The sequence below is a fragment of the Elaeis guineensis genome, chromosome 9 (genome assembly GCF_000442705.2).
Source record: "Elaeis guineensis isolate ETL-2024a chromosome 9, EG11, whole genome shotgun sequence".
Classification (NCBI taxonomy): domain Eukaryota; kingdom Viridiplantae; phylum Streptophyta; class Magnoliopsida; order Arecales; family Arecaceae; genus Elaeis; species Elaeis guineensis.
The window spans coordinates 84,995,440-85,012,061 of NC_026001.2; the positions used below are offsets into that span (position 1 = coordinate 84,995,440).

Consider the following 16,622-nt stretch of genomic DNA (forward strand, 5'->3'; position numbering starts at 1 on the left):
CATGGAATTCCCTAATGTCACAGTTACGAGTAAAAGGTTTACCCTCTTTTTTATCTAATGCATTTAGAATGTAGTTAAAATCATCAAGAAGGAGAAAAGAAACTTGTAAGGATAAAAAATCTTGAACCTATGACCAAAGAAACCTATGTTGAAACACCAAAGTGCTAGCATACGTAGCACCAACATCCAAGAAAGACCACTATTTAACAAAACTTCAAAAACAACCTGACGATCAATATGATAAAAGTTAACATTGCCCAAAATTTTTTCCATACAATAACATTACCACCAGATAGTCCTATTGTAGGAATCATATAAAAATCCCATGCCGAACCAAAAAATCTGCGAATATGGTTACAAGCATTCACATCAAGAAAACATAACATGTCCATATTGTATCACCTTAACAATAATTTAGTGTAGTTTGCAAACAGGGGCTTAGCCGTACCTTGATAGCTCCAAACTAGCATTTTCATAATGATATATTCTGGTGTTGATCCATCGGACTTACATCAGCCCTTGCATTCCCTTTGAGTATCGTCACACCCCTTGAAGTACAGGAACATTAACTAAGGAATTTAGAAGGAGATTACCTCATAGTGTATGTTGAAGATTTTGACATACTTTCTTATGAGATTGGGGTGTTTGTTCATTCGAAGAAGAAGGAATAGGCTATATTTCAGAATGAGACTTCTCTGAAGTTTCCTTTAGGTCATTATGAGTATCAAGAGGCTTAAGAGGTGAGATATTTATGGGCTTCCATACCTTAACCAATGAAACCTTGGCTTTAGTATGAGAGCTAAAGTTAGTGAATATATATCCATTATTCACATCCTCCCCAAGATCTTGCAAAAGCATTTTAGCCTGTGGCGGAGTGGTTGGATTGGAGCGACCTTTCGACTTTGTAGGAGAACATTTCGATTTATCTTTCTCCTTTTCAACGGCAGATGGTGTTGCACAAAATACCATCATTTTAGTTATCTCTATGTTTTGAGACTCTTGCACATCATTCGATACAACCTCAACTAAGGGACCAAATTTAGAAGTAGATTGAAAAGAATCAGATATATGATTTAACACTAATATCGAGGATTGTTTAACTAGCTATTTTGCTTGTAGCCATTTATTCGTCGACCGACCACCAACGGGAGTAGAGGTTTGAGGACTCGTTCTAGATTGTGGATGGACCAGTGTGGTTATCTGTACTTGTGATGCTCTAATCCAAGGGCCAAAGATAGGACGTTTCTCTTCACCCTTGGTAGAGCAATTACAAGTTTCCAAGGGAGCCCCAATTTTACCACAAGTGTAACAAATATCTAGCAAATCCTTATATGTAAATTGTTGCTAGATAATCTCATTTTGAACTTGAATCCTCGCTCGTGGGCAGACTAGCCTATTTAAATCCATCAAAACACAAACATTAGCATACCTCATACATGAAGACTTTAAGATCCATTCATCTAAAGACAAAGGTATGACAACATAAGATGCAATTTTTAAAATCTGTTTCACTTCCCACAGTTCCAACGGGAGGTCTGGTAGATGGAGCCAAACCCATAATTGACTAGCAGTATTCTATCCAGGCTGAATTTTGGTCTCCAAGGTTCCAGAACAAGTAATTGTCCTACTAGATACCATGGCCCTTTTTCCAAAATTGAATTCCTAACTTCCTTCGATGGACACTGAAACAATAGTAATCTTTCGAACAAAGCTGAGACATGAAAGTCACCTTGCACACTCCATCATTAGAACTTACCTTAGAACTTACCAATTAAGGCTGAATGCAGACATTGTGCCGAAGGTTGGATTTCTTCTTTTGAAAATTGAATAACCTTGGAAAACCTCTACTTCAGCTACTCAATCTCTGCATCAGATGTTTTGGCCGTCTCCCAGTGAAACCTCCTCTGCCCTTAGATAACATGGTTCCACGGGTGATTGGGATCCACTGATGGATTTCTTCCTGGTGACGTTGATTGAACAAAGCCTCCCCCATGAGGCCAACCCCAGTGGCAGAGATCTCCTAGTTTCCTTCTGAGCATTGGTCGGCACATCACCAACTGAGGTAGGGGCTGAAGAAGATGACTCCACCTTTGATTTGCCCTTGTTGTCAATGGAAATCCCCCTCGGCTCTACCTGGATGCCTTCATTAGTTATACCTTTGCTGGAAGGATGAGGAACAGTTGAAGAAGCCATCGCCCCAACTACTGAAGGGGCTTCGGTTTCCTCAAAGTAGAGCAATGGAGCGATCCTGAAGACAACACCTTCTCAATCTTTAAGATCGAATAATCATCATTGATATTGAAAAGTTACATGATTTTAAAATAGGTATCTCAATTGGATGGCATGTAAGCATGTTATGACATATAGAAGTTTGACATATAATTCAGTTTCCATGGTGGATCTCACTTTTTAATTTTGTCCTAGCCTACCTGAGATCCATATTTCGAGTCTAGTGATCCTTTTGGATCATATGTTCCTTGCTTTAGGTTTTAAAATGACTTTATTTTGAATTTTAAACTCAACAAGTTCCAGGTAAAATTTAATGCCTAAATAAGCAATGTTACCTTGCGGTTCCAAATTTTGCACTTTTTCTGATCTGTTCGATACTTGGACATACACTTAAGACATTTGGAAATGACAATCCTAGATATTTTATGCCATCAAATTTGATATCATTTTCATCACACATCCACTTTTGGAGCACTTCTATGCGAAGGTTATTACTTTTAACATGACAATAACTGATCATTTTATCAAATTTTATGAACTAAAATAGCGTAACTCTCCATTTTACACATACATCATCACATCCTTACATATACATATATACAATATAAACTTGCCTGCATATCCAATTTTTAGAAGATTTCTGTGTTAAATTCTTCTAAATATATGGATATTTGACAATCATATCATATGTCTAAGTAAGAGCTCCTTGGGAGTAACTAATCAACTAGTTTTATGAGGGTCAACCACCATTGGCCGGACAGAGCACTTATCAGGCTGCCTAACTATGTATATTGCATCGCCTGTACCATTGTACAAGTCCTGATTCCGGTGCCATGTCCACAATGCATAGGTCTCATTCATCACCTGCAGATAATTTTTATTATTATTTTTTAGTATTTGGATCTAGGACTGGGAATGTGATTCATTGGAATAGCAGAAATAGAGGAAGAGAAAGAAGGGCACCTCCAATATTCCATGGCCAAAGCTACTCTCTCTATATGCACTGTACTCGGGCTGTCGGTCCCAACAGAAATGGCCTGCTGCAGGTCCTGAAGTGAAGTTGGTAGCACAAAAGCCACCAATGCTCCACCTGCTGTCCAAAGGATCTGGGCATTGGCCAGGATCATCTGCATGCACGTTCATCAGATTTTCCCGGTTGCCGCCGTCTCCGACTGTGATGTGGACAGGGCCACAGGGATCTAATGTATAGTTGTAGACTCGGTTCGACCTTTCATAGGCATGAACCTGTGAACATAGAAAGAAACAAGGTGAAACATATGAAAACAAAAGCTTCCATTGTTTTTATACTCAATCCATATGAACCATATTTCCAAATGCAGCCTAAAACTTACCAGCCCTATCAGACACCCAAAAGTCTTTCTTTAAAGTCAAACTAGAAAGTTAAAACTTTTGGGAACTCAAGTTGCTTTCTAGAAATCAGGAATATAGCCCTTAAGAACAGAATTTGATGGCTATAATTATGGCTTTATGCTATGGCTATGCACTAAATTCATACAGTAGTCCACGTCACAATAGTTCATGACAATAAAAGATTTCCAAGTAATGTAACTTAAAGCAAACATGTTATATTAATGAAAGAAAAAGGTATTCGTCCCTTACATGGCCATTGAGGATAATGTCAACACCATATGAGTATAGTAGATCTTCCATCTCCAACCTCATACACTCTTGTTTCTTGTAAAATATTTTGTAAGTGCTGTACCAAGGTGGATGCCAAGCAGCTACCAACCAGGGAGTGATGGACCTGTCTACATTTGCCAAGTCTCTCTCTAGCCACTTATACTGCTCCCCTGTAATGTTAAATTCATACAGCGATTTGATAAAAAACAATGGTTGATGAAATTGTATTTTGATGAGCTGTAGACGGAATGAGTACATTTTGACTTTTATTTTAAAGGCAAAAAACCACAATAAGCTCAAAGTAGTGATGCATATGGATCAGTTTGGAATGTTTTTGGTAATTCAGAACTTGTGATGCATGAGTACGTATGATAATTGTCAGTAGTTCCATGTATGAGAATATCCTAATAATTAGATGAAGAGGTCTATTTTTTTCTGTCAAACAGGAAGCTAAGAACTGAATTCTCACAAAAGTAGGTGCATGGTAAATTTACCTGACTTATCGAAGGAAGTGTAAGCACCAAGCATGATGAAATGCATACCTCCAGCATTAAAAGAATAATAAAATGTAGAAAATGATCCACTTTCTTCAGCAGGAAATGCAAATCTAGAGCTGTAAGCTACAAAGGTTTTATTTTCGATCTGTTCTTCTGTTTCATGGTTTCCTTCTATTACCATTATTGGAATTTCTGATGTAAGAGGCTCCATAAATCTGAAAGAGATGACTAACAATTATCACAGAGCAGAAAAGACAACCAGTCAAGCCATGGAGAACATACAAGATGATGAATCCATGGGAAATATGCACATTCAACATATGGATAACAATGGACTGCTTACTAGGATATCTGTAACGAAATAACTTAACAATCTACATATTCTTATACCATGCTTGTGTTTCAAGACAAAGCTATTGATTTCTTCATTTCACACCTCCAAACATGATGATATAGAACTGTCCATATACTTAATTGTGTATGTACATGTCTACATATGCATGTGCTTGCCTGTGTATGCATACTTAACAAACATGATCATTGAATGTTTCTAGATGCATGATGCAATATTTTTGGCAAGGATGCTTAGTTAATGTTGGATGCATTGCAGCTTCTGTAACTATCTTAAACCTCATCACATATCTTTCTAAATTGTGTCTTTGCAAGAGAGATGGGCAGATATGCAAGAAGCTGCTAAGAAGATTGACTTCACCACTACCCTTGTGAACTGATTGGAGGAGAAAAAGGGTGTCAAGTAGTTGAAGCTTCACTTGCATCAGTTTGCACTAGCTAGTCATTATGGCAAGGAACAAACGCTTTCTTGTTCATAGGTCAAGAAGAATGCTTTACATCTACTTAAATCCTCATAAGTTGCTGTTATCCCTATTGTCCTAGTGTTTTCAGACTTTTTGCCATCACCTCTACCTTGAAAAGAGGAATTCTTGTGTAGTCTTAGTCTAATAGTATATTGTAAACAAAACCAATAAAAAAGATACCACATCAGCATTTTGAACCAAAAAATTTCGCAACCACCTCAACAATGATGTGTTGAGATACTTAAGCAGTACTAGTGATGTGTTGAGGTGGTTGCAAAATTTTTCAGTTTAAAATGCTGATGTCATATATTTTTTTTATTGACTTTATCTACAATACATGTGGTAAACTAAGTCTATCCAAGATTTCTCCTTTGAAAAGGAGCCGATGCTTTGTTGTATTCTTTTGTTCTTCAATAAACTAGATGGGAAGTAATCATCCCCATAGATCACCATCAAAACATTTGCATGACTTGGTTCCAAAATTATGAGGCATCCTAACCAATTGACTTTTCTCCACATCTTAAAAGATATAAATTGTAATAAACAGTTTAAATTGTTGATTTGGATGCCTTAGAATACAAATTATAGCCATGTTCACAATTGTGATCAAAACTTCTTTGCATATTATAATAATATCAATGTGAATACAAGTTTTTACACTAGTTGCTAAATGCTTCATGCAATAAACTAGAAGACAAGTTCCCCTGGAGGTTGGGGGGGGTTGAGGGGGAGGATGTGTGTGCATGTGAGAGAGAGAGAAGCATATACTAAAAGGCACCATCACCTTCCCCAATAATCCCAACGAGGCTGGTAGGTCTCACCAATGGGGAGGATATTACGATAGTAACAAGATAAGCAGTCCAACTCAGTTCCATTTGTGAGATATATATCTGCATAAGGAATATCACCTAACAGCAGAACCAGATCAGGCTTGTTATGTCTTATATGATCGATGGTGGAAGTAGTATTGTACGTGAGTCCTAGATCCCCAACAACAGCAATTCGTTTAGGGTAGCTTCGAGGCCCCAAAGTAGGCATTGTCTTGAAAACATGGATATCACTAATGGCTGGTATAGAAGGATCTCCACAACGATAATAATATGTTGTCCCTGGTTTCAGTCCTGCAAGGTCAAGGATATGTGCACAATATAATGTTATAAAATAGAAGAGATCCAAGTAGCCAGAACATAACATTATTTATCCAAGACACTTGGAGAGTAAAAGTGATTAGTCATTTGTTGGATGCTATGATATTATTTATTACACATTTTATTAGTTTACCAAAAATATGTTATATGCTATACCAGTATTATTGCACCATATAGATAAAACATAATTCAAGATGTATGACATTATTTATTCTTAAAATTATATTTTAAATTCTATATTATATTTTATATTATAGATAACAATTCCATATTATATCATTTTACACTATATTATATTATGTATTATATAGTCACAAAATTATTTATTATATTATTACACACGATAACAGTATATTACTTAATTTATTTGAAGTAATTATTAGATATGAAAATATAATTTCATATTTGTAATTCTATAGATAAATATTTACATACAATATTATATTATTATATTTTCATATGCATAATATAACCTTATTTTTGCAATCTTCATAATACTCAAAATACCACTATTAATAATATTATCATGTAATAATATAAATATTATATTTCATAAATAATACAATATTAATTTTAATAAATATATTAATATAAAAATAATATGTTATATGTTAAAAGGTTTGCTTTATTCTCTTGAGATTACCTAGACTTATCAAGAAATAGGAATCAGCCTATCATTTCTGATGATTTCTGGAAATGGATTTGTTGAAAATGAGAAAAACATCACTACTTTCCATTGCAGTCTTACTAATTTTCATAAAGCTATAAGAAAAAGCATGCTACATAAACAATTTACCTATGAGCCGAACATGATGGATTATTCCAGAAGTATAGTTCTGAAGGCCTTCAAATGGATAAAGCTGATTGTAAACAAGCGAGTATCCAACAGCCTGGTGAGTTAGGGATTGTCGGGATCTTCCATATTGCACGATGCTAGCTACAGACGTTGGATCCAATGGCTCGATGTCTTCTCCAACTTGGAAGTCACCTGAAACGAGAGGAGGAAAATATAAGACATGCAAATGCTTACAGCAAGGGAGGAAAAAAAAAAATCAAATACTTTTATGAAAAGAAGAGAAGATAAGAAGGCGACAACACATGCACTTAAATCATGTACCATCTCACAGTCAAAATAATCAGCAAGAATATACATACACATACATATACATACATGTATACATATATACAAACATATATATACATACATACATATGTGTGTGTGTATATATACACACATATATACACACACACATCGCTTTTTTTTTTTTTTGATGAAATGGGAGGTAGAACCACCCATATTTTATTTTATTAAAGTGAAAGCGAAGGTACAGCTGTGGTGAAAAGAGACAAAGACATGACGAAGCAGAGCACGAGGGTGGGTGGTTATAGGTTTTCAAAGAGGGTGGTTAAAAGAAGACAGAGTTGTGGGGATAGCTGAGAAAGCTATCAGGTTTCCACTAAGACTACTATGGTTCTTTCAGAGTTAGGGTTGTAAAACAAGATTCCAAGATGTATCATGGCTAACTCGAAATTGAAGCAGAGTAGAATGTTAGAAACAAGGTTGATTTAGTGCCTTCAGAATCTACCTCTACCCTATGAAACATGGTTCCTATGAGCAGTGTCACGTCAACTCAGATTCCAACAGAGATTGCAGACCTGTTGTGATGCGAACAATGGAATCAGAGTTTTATTTTTGTTTGGAAATGCAATCGGTCCAAGATAGAACTAGATGTGCCACTTGTTTGGCCACAGGTTTTGGCAAGTAAGCGTGGAATTGGAAGCAGCGTTTGTTGCGTTCTTTCCATAAGGTCCATTGAGTCATGACAACCAGTATTTCCAAACCTTCCAGGAGAAATTGCACATGCTTGTCTGCACGCCAAGAGTTCCAAAGCATAAACTGATCATGTGGCAGGTCAGGAACCTGAAAATTTTTCAGAAGAATGGACCAAACTGACCGGGAAAATGGGCATTGCAGTATGAGATGGTCTACCATTTCCAAGTGCAAGCCCCATAAGGAGCAGCTTGCTGAGCCTTTCCATCCCTTCTTGATTAGATTAGCCTTTGTTTGTATTTTGGCAAGGAAACAGAGATAGGAAAAGTACTTAACCTTCTCTGGCGCTCGGATGTTCCATATAATCGCACTAAAGAAAGGTCTGACTCCTCCATCCAGCAGAAAGCTGTAAAAACGTTTTGCGGAGAACTTTGTGGTCTGGAACCATTTCCATTGTATAAGGTCTTGACTTTCCACGAGTTGTACTGCAGCTAATTCTTGTACTAAATTCGATTGCCCCAAGTTAAAGTCACACGGAACAAGAAATTATTATATTAAACAAACAAAAACTGCTGCCACCGTCTCCGTTCAGAAGCACTGGAACGGGAACTTTTTCATTTTGTTTTTTAAATCTCGTTCTAGCTCGGAAAAGCAGAAATTTTACCAAAAAAACGAGTTTCTGAAATCTAAATAAATTTCAAATGCTAAGAAGAATTCACAAGCAACTGCAACTTGGCACCTCGCCACTGGAAATCAAAAAAAAAAAAAAAAAAATCAGAAACAAAGAGTGACCTGTGATCCAAGAAATCCAGACAGAGTCCGGGGTGGCGGAGAGGGAGATGGAAATCTGCTCTGGCTCGAAGCCCCGGGCATGCCGCTGCACCCTCGGGTCAGAGTCCGGCAGGTCCACCGCGAGGCCGCGAAACCTGATGTGATCCAAAAACGAGGTCACCGGATCGAACGGTCCATCCAACGTCGTCGGGATCTCACTGGCACCGCCAACGGCCAACAGTACCAGGACTGCCGCTGCAAGTGGAAATTCCCACCGCTGGCATTTCACCATCTCTTCGCCTCTCCCTTCGTTTACACTGGGGCATTTAGATAATGGTAGGGCTTTGGTTGTGGAAGGGAAATAAATGCAACAAGGGATAAGGGCGGCTGTGTAGGGTTTTGTTTTTGTTTTTTTTTAACTTAATTATAAATATACCCCAAACCCAACTTATTTTCAAAACTACGATAGCTCGACTTATTGGATGGCCATATGGAGTGCGGCTTCGGAGAAAAAATCATATTTTCAATATGCAGTTTCTCCTCCGCATGGCCGACTTGCTCCACTACGTGACCAATAATATTTAAAAAAATTAAAATTTAAAATTTAAAAATCATATTTTCAATATATAATTTCAGATTTAAAACCATATCTTCAACGTGCAGTTTCATATTTTCTATACTCCTGTCTCCTCTCTTTCCTGCAAATGATCTCCTCATCCGTAGTCCCCCCGCCTATAATCCCCTGTCTGTGATCGATCTTCTCCCCACCCGACATCCATCTTGGATCCCCCCCTCACGACCGGCATCTGCCTCCTCAACCGGCCTTCTCCCCATCCCATGACTGGCGCCCGCCTCCTCGATCGAGCTCTTTCCTGTCGTGCGACCGGCCTCCTTCCTTTCCCGTGACTGGCCCTGTTCCCCTCTTGCGGTGGCTACATCCTTCTATCGCCCCTCCACCTTCTTCCTTCATTGAGCGATAGATCTTTACCTTCGATCGGGTGCCTCCCCTTCCCCCATTGAGCGGTGGCTCCTCATAGCCGACCGCCCCCCTGTGGTCTCTCTTTTGGTGTATTAAGTGCAGATAAGTTAATTAATTTTTTAATTATGATTTAATGCTTAATCTATGAGGATGATTTTTTTTTAAAGTGCATGTTAGTTATTGATTTGAATTGTAGTGTAGCTTAAACTCAAATACATGTAGTTGGGTTAATATTCATGCACGAGTTCGTAAAAAAAAAAAAAATCCAATGTAATATTTCTATCTTAGCTCTTTGATGATGACAATTTTAGGGCTCTTTAATAATGTAGGTGGATAAATGCTTAATTAAGTTGAATGCTCGATTTATGTCGTTTTAGTTTAAATTTTTTTTTTAATAGTCAACGCCATAATAATCTATGCAATGCTCATAATTAAAATATATTAATAAGTTATTTATATACATTTATTTGTATATGCAAGTTTATTTGTAATTTATATATATTTATTTGATAGTGAGCTAAATTTACTTTTTTTTTTATTGTGTATGTAGTGAAATATGGTAGAAATTATCATAGTCTTATATTATATTAATGGTTTGATAGTTAATGGACCATGTGGCATTGAGTACAATGAGCGACCACAAAAGGCTATTAGAATTAAAAATGAAATGAAATATGAAGAGTTGAAGGATAAGTTTTACAAAGTTTTTCGTGTGGATGGAAGATGAAATAAAATAATAATAATATATAGATATTCATAAGTTGTGCAACTGTCAGTAATCAAGTATGAAGCTGTTTCGATTACCGACGATGGTGATATGGAGATAATTTTTTCAACAATAAGTTTCCATCCATATTTATCCAATGCAGAGTTGTATCTAAATGTGCAATCCTTAGAAGATGCCGGAGATATTTGTGATCGAGTCAATTTTGAAGTAGGTGATTAGGATTTAGGAATGACAATATAAGTCGGAGAACAGAATGTTTGCTCTAGTCCGTACATTGTAGATAATGTCGCAGCAAACATGGGTTCATGACATATGGAGGAGTAGTTTGGTATAGTAGACCATGATGTGACACAGGATATCGTCAGACAAGCATCATTATATACAATGGCCAATGATATGGTTCATGCAAATAATAGACTTTTTTAGGAAGATGATGTGCTAAGCGAAGATGATATGGATGAGGATGCTCAGCAAACTGGCACATCATATAACGTAGGAAAGCCCACTTAATATTAAAAGCCCACATGATATTGGAAGCTCACGTAGCATAGAATATTTAACTGACATAGGAGTCCCAAATTTTTCTATGTTTGAAGCTCCTTCTGGAACATTTAGTCATTTTGATTGGATAGCTACTAATGTATCAATGTGTTCTACATTGCAAGCTGAGTGTAATACATGAGAAAGAGGTGAAGTGTTACATAAAGGGCTTTATTTTGTAGATAAGGTAGAATTACAAACTATAGTAAAACAATATTTAATTGATACGCATCATGAATTCAAAATTATTGAGTCGAAGCCAAAACTGTGGGTTGTTAAATGTAAAAAAAGGAGTCGGGATGTCAATGGATGCTTCGAGCAATTAAGCGGCATGACAATTTTAAAATCACACGATATGCTGGTCCGGATACATATTTGTCTGCTATATTTTCTCAGGATCATTATGGGCTAGACTCTAATTTTATCGTCAGTGAAATATGGGATCTGGTGAAAGAAGTACCTGTAATTTTCATTGCTGGCATTGGTGTAGTATTAAAAAATAGATTCAACTATACAGCCAGTTATAGAAAGTTATGGGAGGCCAAGCAAAAAGCAATGGTCATGGTATTTGGTGATTGGGATAGGTCATATGAATTACTATCGAAATGGTTGCATGCTGTGGAGAAATTCAATCTCAGATCTTGGATTAAATTCATCAGCACTTCTACAGGTCACCCAACATATGCTACATTCGATCATATTTTTTGGGCATTTGCACCTTTCATTGAAGGGTTTAACTATTGCCGACTAGCGATTAGTATCGATACAACATTCTTATATGAAAAGTATCGAGAGAATATGTTGATTGCAACCACTGTGGATGGGAATAATCAATTTTTTCCACTTGCATTTGCCATAATAGATGAGGAGTCTACGGATACCTAGGGTTGGTTCTTAACTTGTATGAAAATTTTTGTTACTATATGTTAGAATATATGTCTGATCTCAGATCGGCATGCTGGTATCTTATCTATAGTAGATAATTAGTTTCTTGGTTGGCAACCACCACATACATTTTATGTAATTTGCTTGCGTCATGTAGCAAGTAATTTTAATTCACGATTCTGAGATTCAAAACTAAGAGATATGGTGAAGAAGGTTGGTATGCAAAGACAGATCAGAAAGTTTGAGAAATATATAAAAAAGATTGAAAAACTTAAACCTAATACAGTTTAGTGGTTAAATGAAATTCCTTTAGATAAATAGACTCAAGCACATGGTGATGGCCAATGATATGGAACAATGACTACTAATTTGTCAGAGTGTTTCAATAGAGTATTTAAAAATACTCACTTTCTTTCAATAACTGCATTGGCACAATTGATATTCTTCTATTTTGTATCATATTTTGATGGTCGCTATACTTAGGTAGTTGATGCATTAGAGGTGAAAGATTTACTCCATTTGTTATGAGTCGTATAATCGCCAACCAATCCAAAGCTACATCACATATTGTTAGAAGCTTTGATAGGGCTAGCGGCGTGTTTCAAGTGCAAATGGCATTGCATGGGCCTTATATGAATGGGCCTTATATGAATAGAGGCAACAACACCCAGGTCATCAGTATTTCTCATATTTATTAAATTCTAATTTAGTTGTATCTAACGACCTAGTTAATGTTTGTACGATATGTAGTGCAGATAGTGAGACTTTCAAAGCACATGTGTATGTGTCAGAAATGACAGTGCTGTCATTTGCCTTGTTCATATGTCATGGCTGCCTGTGCTCATACTGTAATTGATTTTTGGTGATATGTTGATCGATGCTACACCCTAAATGATTATTATCACAGTTACGCTCATCAATTTCACCCCATACCACATCAAGAATATTGGTCACAGAGCCATAGTGAGTGTATTATCATATCTGTACAAGAACGGTTATGACAGAAGGGTAGACCACGCTCCTCAAGATTAGAAATGAAATGGATTGGAGGGAATCCAGCAATCGAGCTATGTATCAAGTCTGTGGAGAGGCAGGCCATGACAGGTTATGACAAATTCGATATCCACATCCTCCCATGCCATTCAGGATATTTATACATCCATACTGGATGCTGTCGACCAGCATAGTCGCATCTCCATGCGTGTCCATCCTCTTGATCCCCAGACAAGTCAGGAGACTTCTTCAACTTTTGGACATCGGGCATCAGATGGACCACATCCTCCAGCCCGACATAGACAAGGTAGTCAACGACATGTTACATCTCCAATTCCGATGGCAGAGTTTCCTTCATTTACTCCATGTCATCGGCCGCAAATATGCATGAGGATGTGAGTTAGTTCCCCTATGTTTCGAAGGCAGCTGTGCATTTTAAGTATGCGGTGAAAATGATCGACCGGGACCTTCATATCATATTGACCATACAGGTGAAGCAGTTGCACATTGTTATCACTATACGAAGGAGGATGTGGGATCAAGTGAACCAGAACCAATGCGTCGTCGAAAACAACCTGTACGGATGAGGAGATGGCCTTCATGTGGGACATGACTTACATGCACTAAATGATGTAGTTATGATTTTTTTTATGCTACTATCACATTTTGGATTGTACCGAACATATTGGTATGGATCTGATTTAAGATATTTGTTTGTATTTTCAATCTCCATAATGGATTAGATGGATTTGTGCATATGTATTCCAATGCTGTGATCGAAAACCCCAAACCTTCTTATAAAAAAAAGTGATCGAATACCACAACCCTTCCTACCAAATTAAAGTAATTAAAAAAAAAACTCTGGTTCGATCGACCAGCCCAATGATCCGGTTGACCAGTATGGCACAGCATGCCACCCTTCAATGATCGATCAACTGGGAAGAATGATTGGGATCAATCAGTCCGCTCGGTCCACCACGATCGACTAAATCTCAGTGGCCGATCGATCGGAGCGGGATCTAGAGGTCGATCAAAGCATCTTGGCTGAGATTGATCAATGCACTCGATCCACCACGGTCAATCGAATCTCAAGGGTTGGTCAACTGGACATGTCCTACAGGTCGATCGGTGGGTCTTGGTCGGGATTGATCAGTGCGCTCGATCTCCTAAGGTCGATCAAATCGTAGGTATTGATCGATTGATTTGCATTGGATGGTCCACCGTTTGATTGTTGGTCGATCGACTGGTGGGATTTTTTGAGAGAAAATTTAATTTTTATTTTAATTAATTTTATATATATCTTTTGTATATGACCACAAAACCAAAATACTATAAAAATAAAAATACTGAAACCACAAATTTGGAACTTGAATTCCAAAACTATAAAAACATGAAACCCTAAAACCAGGAAACCAAATTCCAAATATAAACGAAACATAAGTGATGATTCCAAATAATACATAAGTCATGATTCTAAGTACTATGGATACATAAGTCATTACTCATAACAAACAATACACAAGTCATATTTTTAAATACAAATAAAAAAATAGATTAGACATCATCAATCAAAGTATCAAGTACTACAATAAGAAGCTAGGGCCTAAGCATCTACTGGAGGGTCCTATGGTAGTGGAAGAAACTGATGATAGAAGTACTCTACGAACTGCTAAAACTGTGCAAATTCTTCATCCACACATCTCATCAGAGATATCTTAAGTGCATCTATTTGACCAGACAATGCTCGTAGATCGGATGATTGTTGATCAAACTATGTGGACTAGTCAAGCTGAGCAACAATGATAGGCTGTGTAGTTTGAGTAGGATGCATAGGTTGGTCTGTATCAATAGCCTCACCTTCTTCTGAACTTTCTTCTTCATCCATAGCACTTACATGCCTCCATACCCCATCAGAAAAAATATATCCCATTCATCTCAAAGATGAGTGGTTGTAGATATCAGTGGGTTTAAGCTTCATAATTTCATCATCATCACTAATAGGGACATCAAATACCTCGAAGATAGCAATTATAACAGCTCCATAGGGTAAACAAGATTCTGCACTTTGAAAGCACTCATTTATATAATGCATCATCATATATGGCAAATTAACCCTATCACTCGAAAGTATCATTTGTAGGAGATAAACATCTAGGAACGATACATTATCTCATGACCCTCTCTACGAGGAAATTAAATATAAAAATATGATCAATGAGATGATTCAACAAAGGCAATGCATGTGCACTAGGTTTAGCGGTACCAACTAAACCATTATCCTCATAAATATTTCTGGTAGAAAGAAGATATTTTAAAACTCGATGACTCTAACAAGTGATACTAAAATACTCATCACCATCTAATGAAATGTCCAACATTTGATCAAGCATGATACAGTCAAACTCAATAATCTTTTCTTTGACATAAGATGAAATAGAACAACTTGATCTGTCAAAATTAAAATTACTATAAAAATATCTTATTAGAGTAGGATAGGTTGGCTTGTTAAAAATAATCATTGATAACCAACCCATTCTTTTAAATAAAAAATTAATTTGAAAATCATCAAATTGATCTAGATCTACTATCCTCCCTCCCATAATTTTTCTCTGAGAATAATTAGATCTAAATGTTTCTCCACATTCAAAAATAGATCTTCCTCGTACCTATGCGTCAGTTGTTTTTTTTCTATACGAGCTTTCTTGGCTTTCGACGTACCACCTTTTTTTGAAGCCATTGGGTCGATTTGTTAGTGGGGATTGGTAAGAAGAGAATAGAGGTTGCTCAAAGTGGAAAGGGACAATGACAAGAGGGAAGAAAGGGGAAAGAGGTTGGTCACAAGAGGTGGAAGCCGATCGGAGAGGAGCAGACGCCAATTGCAAAAGGAAAAAGAGACTTGTCGTAGGATAAGGAGAAGGGGACCAAACAAGCCTGTTGGATGGGGAGGAGGCTGATCATGGAGGGGACAAGTGAAGGAAGAAGTGGGGGATAAAAAGGGATTGAAACCACATGTTCAAGATGTGGTTTCAATTTGAATTTTTTTTTAAACACCAAAACCGCATGTTCAAGAAGTGGTTGCAATTTTATTTTTTTGTTTAAAATACTGAAACCGCATATTCAAGATGCGATTTCAATTTGATATTTTTTTTTACGAGGTGTGGGTACAACATTGAAACTGCATGTTCAATACGCAGTTTCAATTTGAAATTTAATGAGCTGGATGGGATTCAATTTGAAACGGCATGTAGAACATGCGGGTTCAAAAATGAAACCACATGTTCAAGATGCGGTTTCATTTTTGAAATTTAATTTTTTTCTAAGGAGCAGGCCATGTGGATTTTTGAAATGGCATGTTTAGGATATGGTTTCAATGAGAAACCCCATGTAGAACATGCAGGTTCTCCACATGGTCGGTCAGCCAAACTGCTGTAGTTTTGAAAATAACTTGAGTTTGGAGGTATATTTGTAATTAAGTTTTAAAAAAATAATAAAAAAACTGGCTGTGTAACCACAATGTTATCGGTGGAAAATTATGTTTCTTGAAAGATTCACTGTCGGCAAGGGGAGTAGGGGTCCGATTCTTGGCGAGTGTGACTCTGAATCTGGATGTGATTCAGATCTACTAC

General features: G+C 37.0%; 1 protein-coding gene across 2 annotated transcripts; it reads right to left on the bottom strand.

The window, feature by feature from the left end:
* Positions 1-1,433: 1,433 nt before the first annotated feature.
* On the bottom strand, positions 1,434-9,236 carry LOC105051194 (purple acid phosphatase 15-like). 2 transcript variants are annotated; one of them, XM_073243073.1, is made up of 7 exons: positions 8,894-9,236; positions 7,127-7,318; positions 5,967-6,303; positions 4,365-4,582; positions 3,850-4,040; positions 3,193-3,474; positions 1,434-2,248 (listed from the first exon to the last, which is right to left on the bottom strand). In XM_073243073.1, the coding sequence occupies exons 1-7, from the start codon at positions 9,162-9,164 to the stop codon at positions 2,225-2,227; spliced, it is 1,515 nt and encodes a 504-aa protein (XP_073099174.1). In that variant the 5' UTR covers positions 9,165-9,236; the 3' UTR covers positions 1,434-2,224. The 2 variants fall into 2 exon arrangements, with proteins under 2 accessions (XP_073099174.1, XP_073099173.1); XM_073243072.1 differs by lacking the exon at positions 1,434-2,248 and adding an exon at positions 2,733-3,093 and having other exon boundaries at positions 8,894-9,235.
* Between the last annotated feature and the right edge of the window lie 7,386 nt (positions 9,237-16,622).

Coding starts and splice junctions, on each gene's coding strand:
- LOC105051194 (XM_073243072.1), bottom strand. CDS start 9,164: ATGGTGAAATGCCAGCGGTGGGAATTTCCACTTGCAGCGGCAGTCCTG. Junction 4,583..5,966: donor CGTTGGGATTATTGGGGAAG/GTGATGGTGCCT, acceptor CATCTCTTTCAG/ATTTATGGAGCCTCTTACAT. Junction 4,041..4,364: donor CACTTCCTTCGATAAGTCAG/GTAAATTTACCA, acceptor TTAACATTACAG/GGGAGCAGTATAAGTGGCTA.